The sequence below is a fragment of the Oryx dammah genome, unplaced genomic scaffold (assembly GCF_014754425.2).
Source record: "Oryx dammah isolate SB20612 unplaced genomic scaffold, SCBI_Odam_1.1 HiC_scaffold_15, whole genome shotgun sequence".
Lineage (NCBI taxonomy): Eukaryota > Metazoa > Chordata > Mammalia > Artiodactyla > Bovidae > Oryx > Oryx dammah.
In genome coordinates this window covers 1941971-1959162 of record NW_024070199.1, presented here as the reverse complement: position 1 = coordinate 1959162, position 17192 = coordinate 1941971, and the positions used below count along the sequence as shown (strand labels likewise).

At 43.5% G+C, this 17192-nt stretch overlaps 1 protein-coding gene across 1 annotated transcript in view; it reads left to right on the top strand.

Annotated features, from left to right (window-relative positions):
- The window catches only part of LOC120874837 (protocadherin Fat 3-like), a 209288-nt gene extending 192602 nt beyond the window's left edge, over positions 1-16686 (top strand). The window contains exons 3-7 of the mRNA XM_040256534.1: positions 8621-8715; positions 9455-9601; positions 13560-13803; positions 13920-13975; positions 16405-16686. Of these exons, the coding sequence (XP_040112468.1) occupies positions 8621-8715; positions 9455-9601; positions 13560-13803; positions 13920-13975; positions 16405-16686 (824 nt within the window). The remainder of the gene's footprint in view (positions 1-8620; positions 8716-9454; positions 9602-13559; positions 13804-13919; positions 13976-16404) is intronic.
- The last annotated feature ends 506 nt before the right edge of the window (positions 16687-17192 follow it).

Sequence of the window (17192 nt, the reverse complement as noted above, 5' to 3'; positions counted from 1 at the left end):
GCGCAGAAGAATTGATGCTTTAGAACTGTGGTGTTGGAGAAGACTCTTGAGAGTCCCTTGGACTGCAAGGAGATCCAATCTGTCCATCCTAAAGGAAATCAGTCCTGAATATTCATTGGAAGGGCTGATGCTGAAGCTGAAGCTCCAGTACTTTGGCCACCTGATGCAAAAAGCTGACTCATTAGAGAAGACCTTGATGCTGGGAAAGATTGAAGGCAGGAGGAGAAGGGGACGACAGATGGCTGGCATCACCGACTCAACGGACATGCATTTGAGCAAGCTCCAGGAGAGGGTGAAGGACAGGGAAGCCTGGCATGCTGAAGTCCACGGGGTCACAAAGACTCGGACACGGCTGAGCTGCTGCTCGGCCCCTCTCGTCCTCCAGCCTCCAGAGGAGGGGTGGGGGAGGGGCAGGCCCCAGATGCCCAGAAGATGCTCATCCTGCTCCTGGGGCTCAGCTGCTGGCATAGCTGTTGCTGGAAATTACTGACAATTATTCGGGAGGGGATACAGTCACGTAGTAAATAAAGCAGATGATGGAGTTTTATATATATATATATATATATATATAGAAGAAAAAAAGATTGATTAAAGTCGTAAATTTCCCTTTTATATCTTTTATCTGGGCATTAACTCCACAGCAGTAATTTACTGCATTGGTTTATTACTTTCTTCTGTTCTTAGAGAAACAGTGAATTTTAATTGAAATCACTGCCCACTTCTCTTCATTCTTTCCGGACATTGTTAGGGGGACTCTTGCATATTTCCCGGTGTGTGCTTCCTTCCTCCAGGGGGTGACAGCAAGAAGAGGAACCTTAAGCAGGGAAGCCGAGTGCGGATCTGCTCTGTGCCCCAGCCATGCCCGGGTTTTCACAGATTAGCTAGTTCACCTCTCATTACAGTCCTGAGAGGGCTTCCCTGGGGGCTCACTTGTGAAAGAATCTGCCTGCAATGCAGGAGCCCCAGGAGCCTTGGGTTCCATCCCTGGGTCAGGAAGCCCCCCTGGAGGAGGAAAGGGCAACCCACTCCAGTGTTCTTGCCTGGGAAATCCCATGGACAGAGGAGCTTGGCAGGCTGCAGTTCATGGGGTCGGAGAGTCAGACATGACTGAGCACACACACACACAGTCCTGGGAAGGAAATGGGCCTGTGGGCACCTTGGTGACCTGCCCGAGGTCACCCAACTGATCATGCAGAGCTAGGGTTGCTCTGATTAATGGTCCCCAGTGCTATGGAAAAATGCCACAGAATGTGAAAACGTGAGCAGCTCGGGCAATGCATTAAGGATCTGAGGACTCGTGCTCAGTGAATTCTTTCAGATGAGTGTACACACACTCTATTTTGTATGCATTTACGGGTTGAATCGTGCCCCCAAAAGACATGGTGACGTCTTAATCCCCCTCTACACATGAATGTGACCTTATTTGGAAATAAGCCCTTTGTAGATGTAATCTAGTTACAATGAGATCCATTAGTGTGTGTGTGTGTGTGTGTGTGCTCAGTTATGTCTGACTTTGTGGTTCCATGGACTGTAGCACACCAGACGACTCTGTTCACGGGATTCTCCAGGCAAGAACACTGGAGTGGGTTGCCCTTTCCTCCTCCAGGGGATCTTCCTGAGCCGGGGATCGGACTCTACACCTGTTGAGCCTACTGCCCGGCGCGCAGACTTTTCCACTAGCGCCGCCTGCACTTCCCGGGTGGCTCAGAGGGTAGCGCAGCCGCCCGCAGTGCAGGAGATCTGGGTTCGATCCCTGGGTCGGGAAGATCCCCTGGAGAAGGAAATGGCAACCCACTCCAGTGTTCTTGCCTGGAGAATCTCAAGGACAGAGGAGCCTGGTGGCTGCAGTCCATGGGGTCGCAAAGAGTTGGACACGACTGAGCGACACACACCCACCGCCACCTGGGTAGCCCCCTATTGCATGAGGGTGGACCCTAATTCAGTGACTGCTGTCCTTATTAGAAGAGGGACGTTTGGACAGCGAGACCTGACTCAGGGAAAAGATGGCTGTGGGGCTGGAGGCGGAGGTTAAAGACATACTCCCACAGGCCACGGAGGGCCAGGGGTCCTCAGCACCCTCCACAAGGCAGGAAGAGCAGGGCCGATCCTCCCCTAGAGCTTTCCGAGGAAGGCGACTCTGCTGACTCCCCGGCTTTTACCCTGAGACCTTCAGTGTGATAACACATGTCTGTTGTGCTCAGCAGCCAGTTTGCAGTTCTTGGTTATGGCAGCCCTCAGAGACTCTACTGGAGACCATAGAAGGGCACAGATGGGAATGCTGAGTTCTCCTAAGGGTGGAGGTAGCTGGCATCACCAAGGACTCCTGATACCATGCTTTCCTTATTATACCAAATGTTAACAAGTTAGCAGGGCTTTTTTTTCAGCCTTTGTTCAGTTTTTGTTTTTTTTTTTTCCTGTTGAAGTATAGTTGACTTACAACTTTGGGTTACTTTCAGGTATACAGCAAGGTGACTCAGTTATATATGTGTGTATGTAAATATATGTTTAAGCTAAGTCACTTCAGTTGTGTCCGACTCTGTGTGACCCTATAGATTGTAGCTCACCTGTCTCCTCTGTCCATGGGATTCTCCAAGCAAGAATACTGGAGTGGGTTGCTGTGTCCTCCTCCAGGAGATCTTTCTGACCCAGAGATCGAACCCTCATCTCTTCTGTCTGCCTACACTGGCAGGTGGGTTCTTTTATCACTAGCGCCACCTGTAAAATATATATATATATACACACACACATATATAGATATATATTTTAGATTCTTTCCCCTTATCAGTTATTAAAAATTTCTGAGTATAGTTCCCTGTGCTATACAGTAGGTCCTTGTTGTTTATCTGTATTACATATGTTAGTGTGTATGTGTTAATGGCAAACTCCTAATTTATCCCTTTCCCCTGCTTTCCTGTCTGGTAACCATAGTTTGTTTTCTATATCTGTGTGTCGGTTTCTATTTTGCATGTAAACTCATTTGCATTTTGTTTTTGATTCTACATATAAACCATACATGGATAGACCTCGAGATTATCACAGAAAGGGAAGCATGCCGGACAGAGGAAGACAGATGTCATGTGATATTGCTTATATGTGGAACCTAAGAATTTAGCAGTTTTTGAGATTGTTAATCCAGGCTTTAGTTAGATCTCTCGTTTTTGTTGTTTGTTGTGCAGTCCTTGTGATTTGGTTAAGTTTAATGATTTGGGGGAGTTCTAACAGGTATAAGGGACTTGATGAGAGATTTTTGTGGCCTTAAGTTGTTATAATAATTTCAGGACGCCTGAAAGAGTATCCATGCTCTCATGCCCACGGGACTGACTGTGGGAGAATTTTTATGTAAGTCACAAGGCCACGTGGAAGTTACTGTTGAGCATCACTGGTGTGCTTCATAAATGAGAATCTCATCAGAGCCTCATTTATTTGATCACTTTTGAGTCCTTTAAAGTAAATTCTCTGGAAGCACTTTCCTTTCAAAGCACTGGAAATTCTACCTGAAAAGTAGCTGCAGGATGAGGTATAGCTTCACCACCGACCTTGAGAACCCAAAGTCCAGTTTCAATACTGCTGCCACTTTACATTCTGGTCTTGGCATTTGCTGTCGTTTTAAAATGACTTTGTTCCTAGCTTCTCGACATTCTTATAAAAATGTTCAAATGTTTTAAAAATACATAAATTTTATTCACATTGAGGTAGATTGTTCTAGGAAAGCATATGGAAATCTGACAATAAAATGACAAAACCAATCTGTGGTGAGTTATTGATAGCAGTTTCATGACTTAATAGCATAAGGACTAGTGTCTGTTTAGCTCTTTGCCATTTATTCTCATGATCAGTCTTCTAATCATGGGAAGAGAGAAGCCAGGTAGAATAATGTCCAAGAGCTTGGGCACTGGAATCAGATATGTGTGCCTTGAAATCCTAGCTCTACCACTTTCTTAGCTGTGTGAGGTTGGGCACATTACTTAACCTCGCTGAGCTTCAGTTTACTTTACTGCAAAAATGAGAGTATGTACATTAAATAATGAATTAGCTTGCCACCAAGAATAGATGAGTTAATATATGTAGAGTACTTTAGTAAGAACTCAGCACATAGTAAATTCTCAATAAATGTAAAATGTTGTTTTCACATGCATGGAGTTTATTTTAGCTAATTTGACTTCCACATTGTATGATTAGTCTTTGAATCTCTAAAACACTGTGATATTGAAGGGAGGGAAAGAAGGGGACTGACAGGAGAGAAAGCATAGAAATACAGCTAACCAGAACTTGGTGAACGTGAGCATTGAAAACCATCTTTGTGACGTGATGCAAAGTAGCATCAGACTTGAAATCTCACAGAGAAGATAGGTGTATGTGTGCTCAGTCGCCTAGTCATGTCTGAATGTTTTGCAGCCCCAGGGACTTGGGGTTGCAAAGTCCCACTTTGTAACCCCCCAGGCTCCTTTGTCCGTGGATGTTCCAGGCAAGAGTACTGAAGTGGGTTGCCATTTCCTCCTCCAGGGGATCCTCCCGACCCAGGGATCAAACCCGAATCTCCTGCATTGGCAGGTGGCATCTTTACCACTGAATCACCTGGGAAGCCCCACAGAGAAGATTCCTTGTTATAAATGGCTTTGGAGGTATATGCCTAGCCCAGAACATCATCCTTTTTCTCTGAGTACTGACCACCAGTCCTTCCCTCCTTGACCCTGGGACCAAGATTCTGTCTTCCTGAATTTATTATTGGGATTCACATGTAATCTCTGGGTGTGGTGGAATTGAGGAGTTTTAAACCTGACAACTGTGGGTGAATGTTTGTGTCCCCCTAGAATGCATATATTGAAACTTAATCCGTGGTGTGGTAGTATTTGAAGGTGGGGCCTTTAGGAAATAATTCTTTCATGATGGTGGGGCCCTTATGAAGAGGATTTGTGCCCTTATAAGAGAAATCTCAGGCAGAGCCCCCTCCCCTTCTGCAAAATGAGGATGCATCTAGAAGACACAGTCTGCCAACCAGGAAGTGTGACTTCACCAGACACTGAGTCTGCTGCATCTGGATCGTGGACTTCCAGCATCCAGATTGTGAGAAAGAAATCTCTGTTGTTTATGAGACACCAAGCTGATGATATTTTGTTGGCGCTATCCCGATGGACTGAGACAGAGGCTGTGAGCATGAGGCAGCTGAGGGACAGACAGACAGGCTCTGATAGGCTTGATAGGCTCTGATAGGAAAGCTCTGAAGCCTTCCATTGGTTGGTCCAGAGGTTAGTGACATGCAGCTGTATTCTTTGCCCTTAGATTCTCTAATGGGCCCTACAGTAATAATACATACTTTTTCCATCAGAGTTTGGAGTGTCTCTTTTGTAAATGAAAGGACCATAATAGACTATTGCTGTGGAAACCAGGTGAAGAGCAGGGCTTGGGACAAAAGAAACGTTCTCCAATATCAACAGTGCACACAGGTTAAAGACTAGAAGAAGCCTTTAGATTTGGTAATTTGGGGAGAAACCAGTGAAAGGCATTTGTCTTTTTAAGTCACATTATTGCTAGGATTGTTCATCAACATTAGCTTGAATGTTGACCACTACTTTGCATCTTTTATTTGTGGAATTCTGAGTCATGACCTAAAATATTTGTGGTCTCCAGCATGTGCTTGAATTAAACCCTGTCTCTCTTTATTAATAGTTCTCAGAGGGATATTAGCTGGCTTAAATTTTATCTGTAGGAAAATTTGCCAACAATTTTGTTAAAAGCACATTATCCTGTTTTAGACAACCCTGTTAATCCTTAATGTTTGGAACAAGATGTGCATGATAACCACCTGTTTTCTCATAGTTTCACCCTGTGAAATTTGCCAGATACACCCGTGAGAAGCAAGGAATCTTCCTGGATGGGTACCCCGTCTTGTCACATGCTAAACTTATGGCAATAGACAAGTTTCTTAACTTCTTATGACCAGGTTGTTCATCAGGGAAATAGGGATACTGAATTGGTGCTAAGGTTTAACAGATTTATGTATTTCATAAAGCCTTAGCTTAGCCTTGTACAAATAAAATGCTCAGGAAATATAGTATGAACTGCCATAGTCATTATTAAGGGGTGTCCCAGGTGGTGGTACTGGTAAAGAATCCCATCTGCAAATGCAAGAGATGCTGGAGATGTGGATTCGATCCCTGGGTCAGGAAGATCCCCTGGAGGAGGAAAATGGCAACCTACTCCAGTATTCTTGCCTGGAAAATCCCGTGGACAGAGAAGCTGGTGGGCTACAGTCCCCTGGGTCACAAAGAGTAAGACACGACTGAGTGAGCATGCATGGGTTACAGTCATTATTAAATGCATTCAACATTTTGCCTTTCGTCAAGATATGCTTATAAAGAATACTTTCTTGAAAACTGACAAGAGTCATTTGTAAATAGAAGCCTTGAGGGAACTAGATACATAATAAATGTTTCATTTTTAATGAGTGTTTGCTGTATACCAGTGTCCAAGGATGATAAAACAAGAACGCTCTTCTTTAGGATCTCACAGTGCAGAAGTATTTCACCATCAACTGTCACTCATTTCTGCTGTCACACAGCTTGAAAATGAAGAGATTAAGTAAATTATATTAAAGGCTTTTATGGGACTTTTTTCCGGCAATAATAGATGGTTACAATATTTATAGGTTATTTTCGGAAGGAAAACATCTGAGAACATGAGTGAGGAAATGTAAAATAAATACATCACATTAGAAGCAGACTATTACAGGCAGAAAACGCTGAGCTTTTGCCAATGCACCATTTTTAAATATGTTGCCGTTACAGATGCTTCAGTTAAGGAAGACAAATCCAGTTTTACCTCCTACCACTTTAGTTAATTTCTCTGTAAAATTTCCTATTTTATAAAGACATACTTCATCTTGGCTATGTACATACTAAATTGTTCATTTTTACTTAGTTAAATTGTTTTCTGTCGCAGTGAGAAATGCTTTTCTCTGAAGAAATGATGTCCATGCACGGGAAATAGGGTTATCTATTAAAATGGTTTATTATGAAACTAGATTTAGACGTATTTCTCTCATTCTGTATTTAAGTGTTTTCAGTGCCCAATGAAATGACTTTCAGTGTAAAGTGGGCTTTGACAGTCCATCCCCAAAGTCTAACTTTTACAGTTAATCAAATATACTTGGTAGATTTATGTTTACATGAATATGTTTAGAAATATCAGAGATGGTTTCAGTTGATCACTATCAGTGCTTTGCTGAGTTATCATAATTAGTAAATGGCTTAAGTTATTTGTGTTTTCATTCCTGTCTGATTTAATAAGGCTTTGTGGTTTGGGGACTCTGTACATAGGTGTGAGAGGAACAAAAAGAAATAAGAAATTTCTCAGCCTTCTAAGAGAGTAAACTGTGTGTTTTTATAATATTGAAAACCACTTTTTAACAAAAGCAAGGCATATGTTTGGGGTTGAATCCTGAGGTTGTTACTGAAGCTGTGTGTTAGAAGTTTAGTCATATCCGGTAACTTCCAGGATAGTGAAATTACACAGAAGTAGTTTTCCATATAACTGAATTTTAACCCTTTAACTTATCTGCAAAACAGAAATAGACTCACAGACATAGAAAGCAAACATATGGTTACCAAAAGGGATAGGCGAGTGTGAGGAGGGTGGAGATAAATTAGGAATTTGAAATGAACATATACACACTCTACTATGTATAAAATAGGTAAGTAACAAGGATGTACTATATAGCACAGAGAACTATACTCAGTATCTTATAGTAACCTATAATGGAAAAGAATCTGAATTACTTTGCTATATAGCTGAAACTAACACAACATTGTAAATTAACTATACTTCAGTTAAAAAGGAAATAAAAAAACTTTAAGAAAACATCTCTGGGTTTCGGGTCCACTTTCCAAAGTGTGTTAAATGTATCTTTCAACTTGCAAGCATAGTGTACTTATATTGAACATGATGATACCAGCAGCTCTGGTGTCATGGTCCCACCTGGGGCTCATGTTCAGAAAGATCACAAGTGTGGTTTAATGCTCTGCTGGCACTATCTGAAGATTCTTAATAATTTTTGAAGAGGCTTGGTGCTTTCATTTTACACTGGGCCCTGAAAATTATGTAGTCCATTGTGGATACAGGATTTCCCTCTGGACATCTGATGGTCGTCTAGGGCCATCAAATGGACTACTGTTTGCGCCTGCTCATTTGGGCTTCCCAGGTGGCGCTAGTGATAAAGAACCCACCTACCAGTGCAGGAGACTGAAGAGGTGCCGGTTCCATCCCTGGGTCAGGAAGATCCCCTGGAGGACAGCATGGCACCACTCCAGTGTTCTTGCCTGGAGAATCCCATGGACAGAAGAGCCTGGGGGTCTACGGTCCCTAGGGTGACAAACAGTCACACACCACTGAAGTGACTTAGCTCGCACGTGCCCATGTCTGAGCTCAGCTCGCTAGCACTGGCTTCTGTTATCAGCATGCCTTTCTCTCCCAGGGCTCTGTCTTCTAATTTGCTGCTTCTCATCTGCTGAGACTTCATATAAATGAGGGATTCGAATAATAAGTAGGTTGAGAATCACCAGGCTTTGAAGGGTGACCTTGAAGACTCCTCCCCCGGAGTGAAAATGCACAGCCCCGTAAACAGGCTTCGTGGTGTCAGTTTTAGTGATCACAGGCTGTTTTCGCTCTTCCCTTGGACTGATTGCTGTGGTGAAGAGGCCGCTTCTGTATAAACACCAGGTAAGACCGTGCAATCCTGGTCCATTTCTATTAAAGGGAAATTGTTGGCAACAAGCTCTTTTCAAAGCCCACTTAATTTTCAAAATTAATCATAGACAGAAAGAACATAAGTGAGGTTTCTTTCATGAAACTTCCATCACATAAATCTGATGAGCTATGAAGTTTTCCCTGTTGATTTAAAACACTTTACATTTAAAAATTTTAGATACTTTAAAACACTTTAGCTTTTTAAAGTGAAAGCACTTTAGATTCTGGTAATTTCTATTCTTTCAAATTGTCCATGTACCTTCAAAGCATTGTTCTTGCTTGGTGGCCTCTTATCCTAAAGGAAACCATGTTATACTTAAAAAAAAAATTATAAGTACATTTGTATATCACAGCATTCTGCATGATTTTCTTTCCTTTCTTTCTTTTTTTTTTTTTTTTTTTGACACAGGTCATAGTTGCTAGGTTTTCCCTACAACCATGCAACTTCATTTTTCACAGTCTGCTTGGATTCCTACTAGCTCATCTTTGCAGTGATTTCTAGTTTTCTTCTGGAGTAGTTTTTTGCTTTCCACCATCCAAGCTCTGTCTGGCAAAAGCAAGCAAAACCACGTAAATATTCTGTTATTTCTTGGGTTGTTCATAGTAGAAGAAATGTGCTGACATTTGTATTATAAGAAAAGAAAAGTCTTCAGTGTGGAAAGGGATGTTTCTTATTCATCATTATCTTTAATGACTGATTTATCTTTGCTAGGCCGGGTCTTCCTTGCTGCCGCCGTCTGTTGCTGGCTGCGCTGAGCGGAGGCTGCACTCTAGTTGTGCGCACTGGCTTCTCATCGCCGTGGCTGCTCTCGTTGCAGAGCACAGGCTCTCCGGGCACTTGCTTCAGTGGCTGCAGCACGTGGGCTCAGCAGTCGTGACTCACAGGCTCTAGCCTTCAGGAGCAGTAGTTGTGGCAAAAGGGCTTAGTTGCTCCCCGGCATGGGGTGTCTTCTCGGATGAGAGATCGACCCCGTGTCCCGTGTCGGCTGGTGGATTCCTAGCCGCTGGACCATCAGGGAAGTCCCTCATCACGTTTACTTGTTCATTTATTCACCATTCTGTGTTATTTATTGAGCACTTACTGTGTGCCAGACACTGCAGTAGGCACCAGAGTACAATGGGAAGTTGTTTTCCATTTGGAGAACAGTGCTTTACACACAGCAGAACTCTAAGGAAATGTGGAAAGAAGGAAAAGAAATACATGCTTTGGGTAATATGTGTCATTTGTTAATATTGCATAGGGATTTCTGAACTCCTTTTGTAGCAAAAAGCACTTAAATGTTTCTGAAATCCAACCATGGTTGAAATTCTCCTGACTAATTGCTTTTGTTTAAACTTCCATTTGACATTTGAACTATTTTCAAAATGTCATCTCTGGATTCACTTGCTTCTGAGAAATTGAAAGAAATTTTATGTTGACATAGCCTTCAAGTCATTTGACATAGCCTTCAAGTCATCAAAGTGTGCAAAGTCCTGAAAATCTCATGTGTTCATAAAGGAAAACTAAGCAAGTTAGTCTTTTTTACAGTTGGTTTATTCTAGGTTATCAAAGTGCTTTGGAAATTGCAGCTTCAATTTTGTGCCAGGTCTTAACATTAACTGATGTGGGCATGGTTAAAACAGTGTCACAGTGACCCACCTCTATGACGCTGTCCTTCTATTATGTTGGATTTTAGTGTGATTTGACATGTGGAGGGGGAGAACAGGTAATTATTTGGGATATACCTTTTACTTTCATAAACAGGAGGAAAATGGGAGTTGGTCTTTGCTAATAGATGTCATAGTAATAATTATGATCATAATTATAATTTATATGATGCTTCACAGATTTAAAACTCTCACACATTTTATCTATGATAGGCTTAGAATAACCTATTTCACAAGATAAAAGTCCACCTAGGTAACCTAAAGAAAAGTTCTCTAGATTTAGAATTGTATACCTCAGAATCAAAAACAGTGGACAAATCTCTGTTACTACCCAATCCTACTTAGATTCTTTAATTTTGAGGAAGGCCAACCATTGTATTGAGAGTTAAAATAAAGAAAGGGTTGGAGTAAAAGTAAGGCCAGTTGTCTATAAACTCATTAGAAACAAATTATTGGAAGCAGTGTGTTGTATATCTATGGATTTGGTCTTTATCATAAACATCATAAATAAATTCAGTGTTCTCTGGCCTCCCATGAGTTGATATTGTTTTGTCTTGACTCATGTAATAATTGTTGATGTTGGTGGTGGTTTAGATGCTAAGCTGTGTCCAACTCCTTGTGACCCCATTCGCTGTAGCCCACCAGGCTTTTCTGTCCATGGGACTTCCCAGGCAAGAATACTAGAGTGGGTTGCCATTTCCTTCTCCAGGGGATCTTCCTGGACCGGGGTTTGAACCCATGTCTCCTGCATTGGCAAACAGATTTTTTACCACTGAGCCACCAAGGAAACCCCCATGTAATAATCCTGGGTTAATTAATCCAGCAAACACATAAGGAAAATCTGCTCTGTGTCAGGCGTTCCAAAAGTACAAAAGCAAGAACATGTCATTCCTTAAGGTAGGCAGGATCTTCAGACTTCTGTTACAATTTTTGCAGTACTTCATGTCATTTTTATTGATCCCTACTGAACAAATGGTCCCTTACCTACAAATAGCTTTAGTTTCCTCTGCATCCTGGACTCTTCATCAAGACAAGAATGATTGGAAACCGATACTTGCTTGCACTGGAGGGGCGCGTGTGAACCCCACTGTCAGCCCTCTTGGTAAAGAAGACTCTCAAATAGTTCTTTGGGGCATACAGTCCTCAGTTACACATTAAAGAACACATTTCCAAAAGGATGTTTGTGAAAAGAAACTGGTTTCTTTCCAAAAGTAAATGCAGAGCTGAAATAGAAACAGACTCAAGATGTAGAGAACAGAACAGACGCAAGATATGTAACTTGTGGTTCCCAAGGGTTTGGAAAGAGTGGAGGAGGCATGGCTTGAGAGTTTGGGATTCATACAGTGCAAACCATTGTATATATGATGGACAGGCAGCAACATCCTACTGTATGGTACAGGGAACTTTATTCAATATGCTACAATAAACCATAATGGATAAGAATATGAAAAAGAATATATATATATATATATAACTGAATCCCTTTGCTGTACACCTGAAATTATCACTACATCATAATTCAACTATACTTCAGTAAAATTGAAAACAACAACAGCAAGTAAATAAACAACAATCTGTTTTAAATTTTTAATTTTAAATCTGGTTCCAAATTGGGAAAGGAGTATGACAAGGCTGTATATTGTCACCCTGCTTATTTAACTTCTATGCAGAGTACATCATGTGAAATGCCAGGCTGGGCTGGATGAAACACAAGCTGGAATCAAGATTGCAGGGAGAAATATCAGTAACTTCAGATATGCAGATGACACCACCATTATGGCAGAAAGTGAAGAAGAACTAAAGAGCCTCTTGATGAAAGTGAAAGAGGAGCATGAAAATATTGGCTTAAAGCTCAACATTCAAAAACTAAGATCATGGCATCTGGTCCCATCACTTCATGGCAAATAGAGGGGGAAACAATGGAAACAATGAGAGACTTTATTTTCTTTGGGCTCCAAATCACTGCAGATGTTGACTGCAGCCATGAAATTTAAAGACACTTGCTCCTTGGAAGAAAAGCTATGACCAACCAGACAGCATATTAAAAAGCAGAGACATTACTTTGCCAAAAAGGTCCATCTAGTCAAAGCTATGGTTTTTCCAGTAGCCATGTGTGGATGTGAGAGTTGGACCATAAAGAAAGCTGAGTGCCAAAGAACTGATGATTTTGAACTGTGGTGTTGGAGAGGACGCTTGAGAGTCCCTTGGACTGAAAGATCAAACCAGTCAATCCTAAAGGAAATCAGTCCTAAATATTCATTAGAAGGATTGATGCTGAAGCAGAAACTCTAATACTTTGGCCACCTGATGCGAAAAACTGACTCATTGGAAAAGACCCTGATGCTGGGAAAGACTAAAGGCAGGAGGAGAAGGGGATGACAGAGGATGAGATGGTTGGGTGGCATCACCGACTCAATGGACATGGGTTTGAGTAAACTCCGGGAGTTGGTGAGGGACCCGGAAGCCTGGCGTGCTGCGGTTCATGGAGTTGCAAAGAGTTGGACACAACTGAGTGACTGAACTGATCTGAATGTGTTTTAACCACAATGAAACACTCCCTGGTATAAACCAACTCTCATCACCTGCCCTGTCTCCTCCAGCCCAGGAAATAAAGCACACTGTGACAGCTGGACTTTTAGCAGAGTCACCCTTAGTTGAGGTTCCCAGAGTCCTGTCCCCAGCTAGGAAAGCTCTTGTGTGCATGCTAAGTCTCTTCAGTCATGGCTCACTCTTTGCAACCCCATGGACTGTAGCCTGCCAGGCTCCTCTGTCCATGGGATTCTTCAGGCAAGAACACTGGAGCAGGTTGCCATGCCCTCCTCCAGGGGATCTTCCCGACCCAGGGATCGAACCCACATCCCTTATGTCTCTTGCATTGGCAGGTGGATTCTTTACCACTAGTGCCACTGAGGAAGCGCTTAGGATCAACACAGAACCCTGGTGCTCTCAGCGGGCAGCCCCCCTGCGAGGGCAGAAAGGAGTGGCCAGCTGCCTGGGCCCTCGGGGAGCTCCTGGTTGAGCAACAGCCGTCATTCTTGTGGTTGCACCCTGCGGCAGAGCAGTGACTGACTCTTCAGACCGCTTTGGAGGTGAGGTGGGCCAGACACTGTGCCCGTGACTTGTGGAACTGTCAGAGGCACCCTCTGTAATTAACGTTCACTGTTCCACAGATACTCAAAAAGTTCGGTTTTAATAGGTCACAGCACGAGTTCTTTTGGCCTCAAAGGACAGGTGTGCGGGTGCCCCTGCTCCCCACGCCCTCCTCTGCCCTTGGGCACCTGGCCCTCCTGCTCTGGGGCCGGGGGTGCGCATCCCCTCAGCCTCCCGGGAACAAGCTCGCTCTTTCCAGGGTCCTGCCCCGGTGTCAGCCCTGGAGGCGGCCTTCCTTGACCCGCCCCCGCGCTAACCCTGCGGGTCCTGTTCTTCCCGAGCCCTTCCCCGCTCCAGTTCTCTCGTGTGCACTTCCCGTTGTCTAACAGAGAGCGTATCTGTAACCTGCTTGTTTGGCTTCTTCTTTATTTACCCACTAGGAAAGAAGGTCCAGGAAGACACCCCTGTACACTCTGTCTTAAATAGTGACTGGCAAGTAAGTAGATGTTTAGTAAATAATTTCTTTAATTCTCCACTCACTTTTATTTTTTTGGCCTTGATGTGCAGCATGCAGGATCTTACTTCCCGGACCAGGTAGGGAACCTGTGCCATCTACAGTGGAAGCGTGGAGTCCTAACCACTGGATCTCCAGGGAATTGCCTAGTAAATATTTGTTGAATGACTAAATGAATAATCAGATAATTTAATGAGAGGATAAATGTGCTAGAATACTTACTTGGAGGAATCACAAATATGGAGGTCCAAATTTGTACCCTCTCTGTTGAGAGGCCATGCATTAATTTTCAAACCAAAAGCCTAGGGAGGAGGCATGATATGAACTTGCTCTTTTAAAATGTGCAGATGTTGGCAGGTGGGTCAAAGAGAGAAAAGCCAAGGTGTACATGAAGGTGTGGAAGCAGAGGTGGCCAGGTACATTCTTTCCCTCTGTCCTGGGTTTGTATGGGAATTTGCTTTGCCAGGCTGCTATTTAAAGACAACATTTTCCCCTGTGCAGTCATGGATGTTTCATGCTTTATACCAAAGCCATTTCAGAGCCACCTCTGGACATGTTGTGGCTTAGCAAATAGCCTTGCCATCCTGAGATGATAACTGATAGTAGAATATGAGCATTTCTAAAATTAAGCTTTTGATCCTGGAAACATTCACAACTGTACTTAGAGAAATTGTCATTTTTTCCCCTGCTTCTCTCTCTGTGTGCTTGTTAGATTTTCCATACGTTGTTTATAATAACTTTTCCCTGCGGTTGAAGATAACAGATTTTTGCTTTTAATTCAAGAAATGTCGTCTGCTGTAATGTTTTGCAACACGATACTTTCCAAGTTTCAAAGTGAGAGTGTGTTGTCTGATTGTGTTTTTGCATGTGAGACTGTAGAAATGGTGATAATAGCCCCGGAACTGCCGTGCGCAGCTCCCCTGCCCTTCATCCTTGTTGGTGTGCTTAAGCGCATGTACAGGATTTTTTTTTTTTGTCATTGTAATTTAAATTCAGAAGGAGTCTATTTGCATGGTAATCATAAACTAAGGGAAGCACTGTTTCATTTCTCTCTGGGATCTGTTTTCTGGCATCCTCACATTCTCTAGCACTTTAACCTGGCAACAGCATATTAACAGCAATTCATACACCTATTTTAACATGTAGAATAACCCCCAGAAGATTAATACATGATGAAGAGAAAAAAATGAAGAAGGGATGTTGAGGCCATCATTAATTTTGCTTTCATACATCATATCTTTGTTCTTTCCGATCTGAAGTGAAATTAGAATCACCCTAGAGCTTTCAACATCCGGAAAAAAATATTGTCACAATGAAGCACAAGCAGCACTGCCTTTCTTTTAAAGACTGAGATTCCACCATGAGGGTACAAATGACAGTCTCATTGTGTGGATTCATTATTTTTCAACAAGGCTTTTTAAGAGGGTTATTTTCTTTCTGTGAGCACGATCAGGAAAGAACTCTTTAACTAACTGTTCATCTGGTGTGCCCTGAACCGGAGAAAGATGGATAGTTAAAGAGACTTCTCTCTCAATTCAAGTGATTACCCCGTGTTCTTGTCTTAAGTGAGAGAGTCGTGAGGCCAGGGGTTATATCTTCAATCACATCAAATGACACTTATTTGTTCACAAAACAAGCTCGATTTGATTAATTTCCCCAGATGATCCTATTAGATGAGGTGATTCAGCTAATGCCTTAAGATTTCTTCAGATCAGGGATGTCTGCTCAGATGCCTGCCAGGGTTGAGAGGGAACGCAAGGCAATGAGGTGGGCCTGGTCAGGTAGCTGCTCAGAAAGCAGGATGCTGGCTGCACAGGTCCAGCTGGACCATTTACCTGGAACCCTGGTGGCTCAGACAGTAAAGAATCCGCCTGCAGAGTGGGAGACCTGGGTTCGATACCCAAGTGAAGAAGATCCCTTGGAGAAAGGAATGGCTACCCACTCCAGTATTCTGGCCTGGAGAATTCCATGGACAGAGGAGCCTGGCGGGCTGCTGTCCATGGGGTTGCAGAGAGTCAGACACAACTGAGTGACTCACACTGTCACTTTTCACTGAAGGTGGCGAACAGCCAGTCCTGCCCCGCCCACATCTAACAGGGAGCTGCCACTGTTCGTCCCTAAAGATGATTGAATCCAGAATGTTGCATTGGAGTGGCTAACTCTTTCTTCAAGGGATGCGATAAATCACTGTTTTCATGCGAAATCCCACGAGTTTTATGCAGTGTTAGTACAAACCTAAAAGAAGCAGTTGTAGGCGCCAGTCTAACAAAAATGTGCCTACGGCCTTAACCCTGGCAGGTCTGAGGTCAAAGAACAGATAGAGGCCCACATACCACAAGTGTAAATATTTAAAACTAATAAATCAAGCTAGCACAGCTGTTAATAAAATACGTTCCCTCCTCCTCTGACAGATATTCAAATTGGAAAGGCCCCGTTTGAAACAGGAGGGTCCTGCATCCTACGAGTGTCAGACCAGTGTGGGGGCAGCAGGTCCTGCCAACCTCTGCCCAGCTCCCCTCGCATCCCCAGCCCGATGCCACGCTCTGCTCCCTCATGCGCCAACACTTGCCCCCAGAAGCAGCTGCTGCTTAAACAGCCCTCTGTCCCGGGCACTGGAAGGGCATGGCCTACCCAGGGAGAATGGATCTACTGAGAAGACCTACCCCGGCCTGGAAACAGGCTACAGATGGTGACTGATACAAGAAATCCCAGGATCCCTAAAGCCAGAGACTGGTCTAGAATCTAGACTTCATTCCAAGAGTGCAGGGTTATACACTGACACCAAGTGGGCCCAGCTCCACAGCTCCTCAGGCTCTTGGTCTTGTCGGGTGGTGGGGGGTGGCGGGGGGCGAGGCTGAATGAGGGTCAGAAGCTCCTCTCCTGCCCTGTAGGGACAGCAGCCTCGGTGGCTGCAATCTCAGGGGGTGTTTAAGCCCTCGATCCATAGAATATTATTTGTTCCCAGTGAGATCATAGAGGTCATCTTATTAGTCTCAAGGCCTCAGTTTACAAAGGAAAGTGAAAGTGAAAGGCTCTCAGTCATGTCCGACTCTTTGCTACTCCATGGACTGTACAGGCCATGGATTCTCCAGGCCAGAATACTGGAGTGCGTAGCCTTTCCCTTCTCCAGGGGATCTTCCTGACCCAGGGATCAAATCAGGTTTCCTGCATTGCAGGAGGATTCTTTACCAGCTGAGCC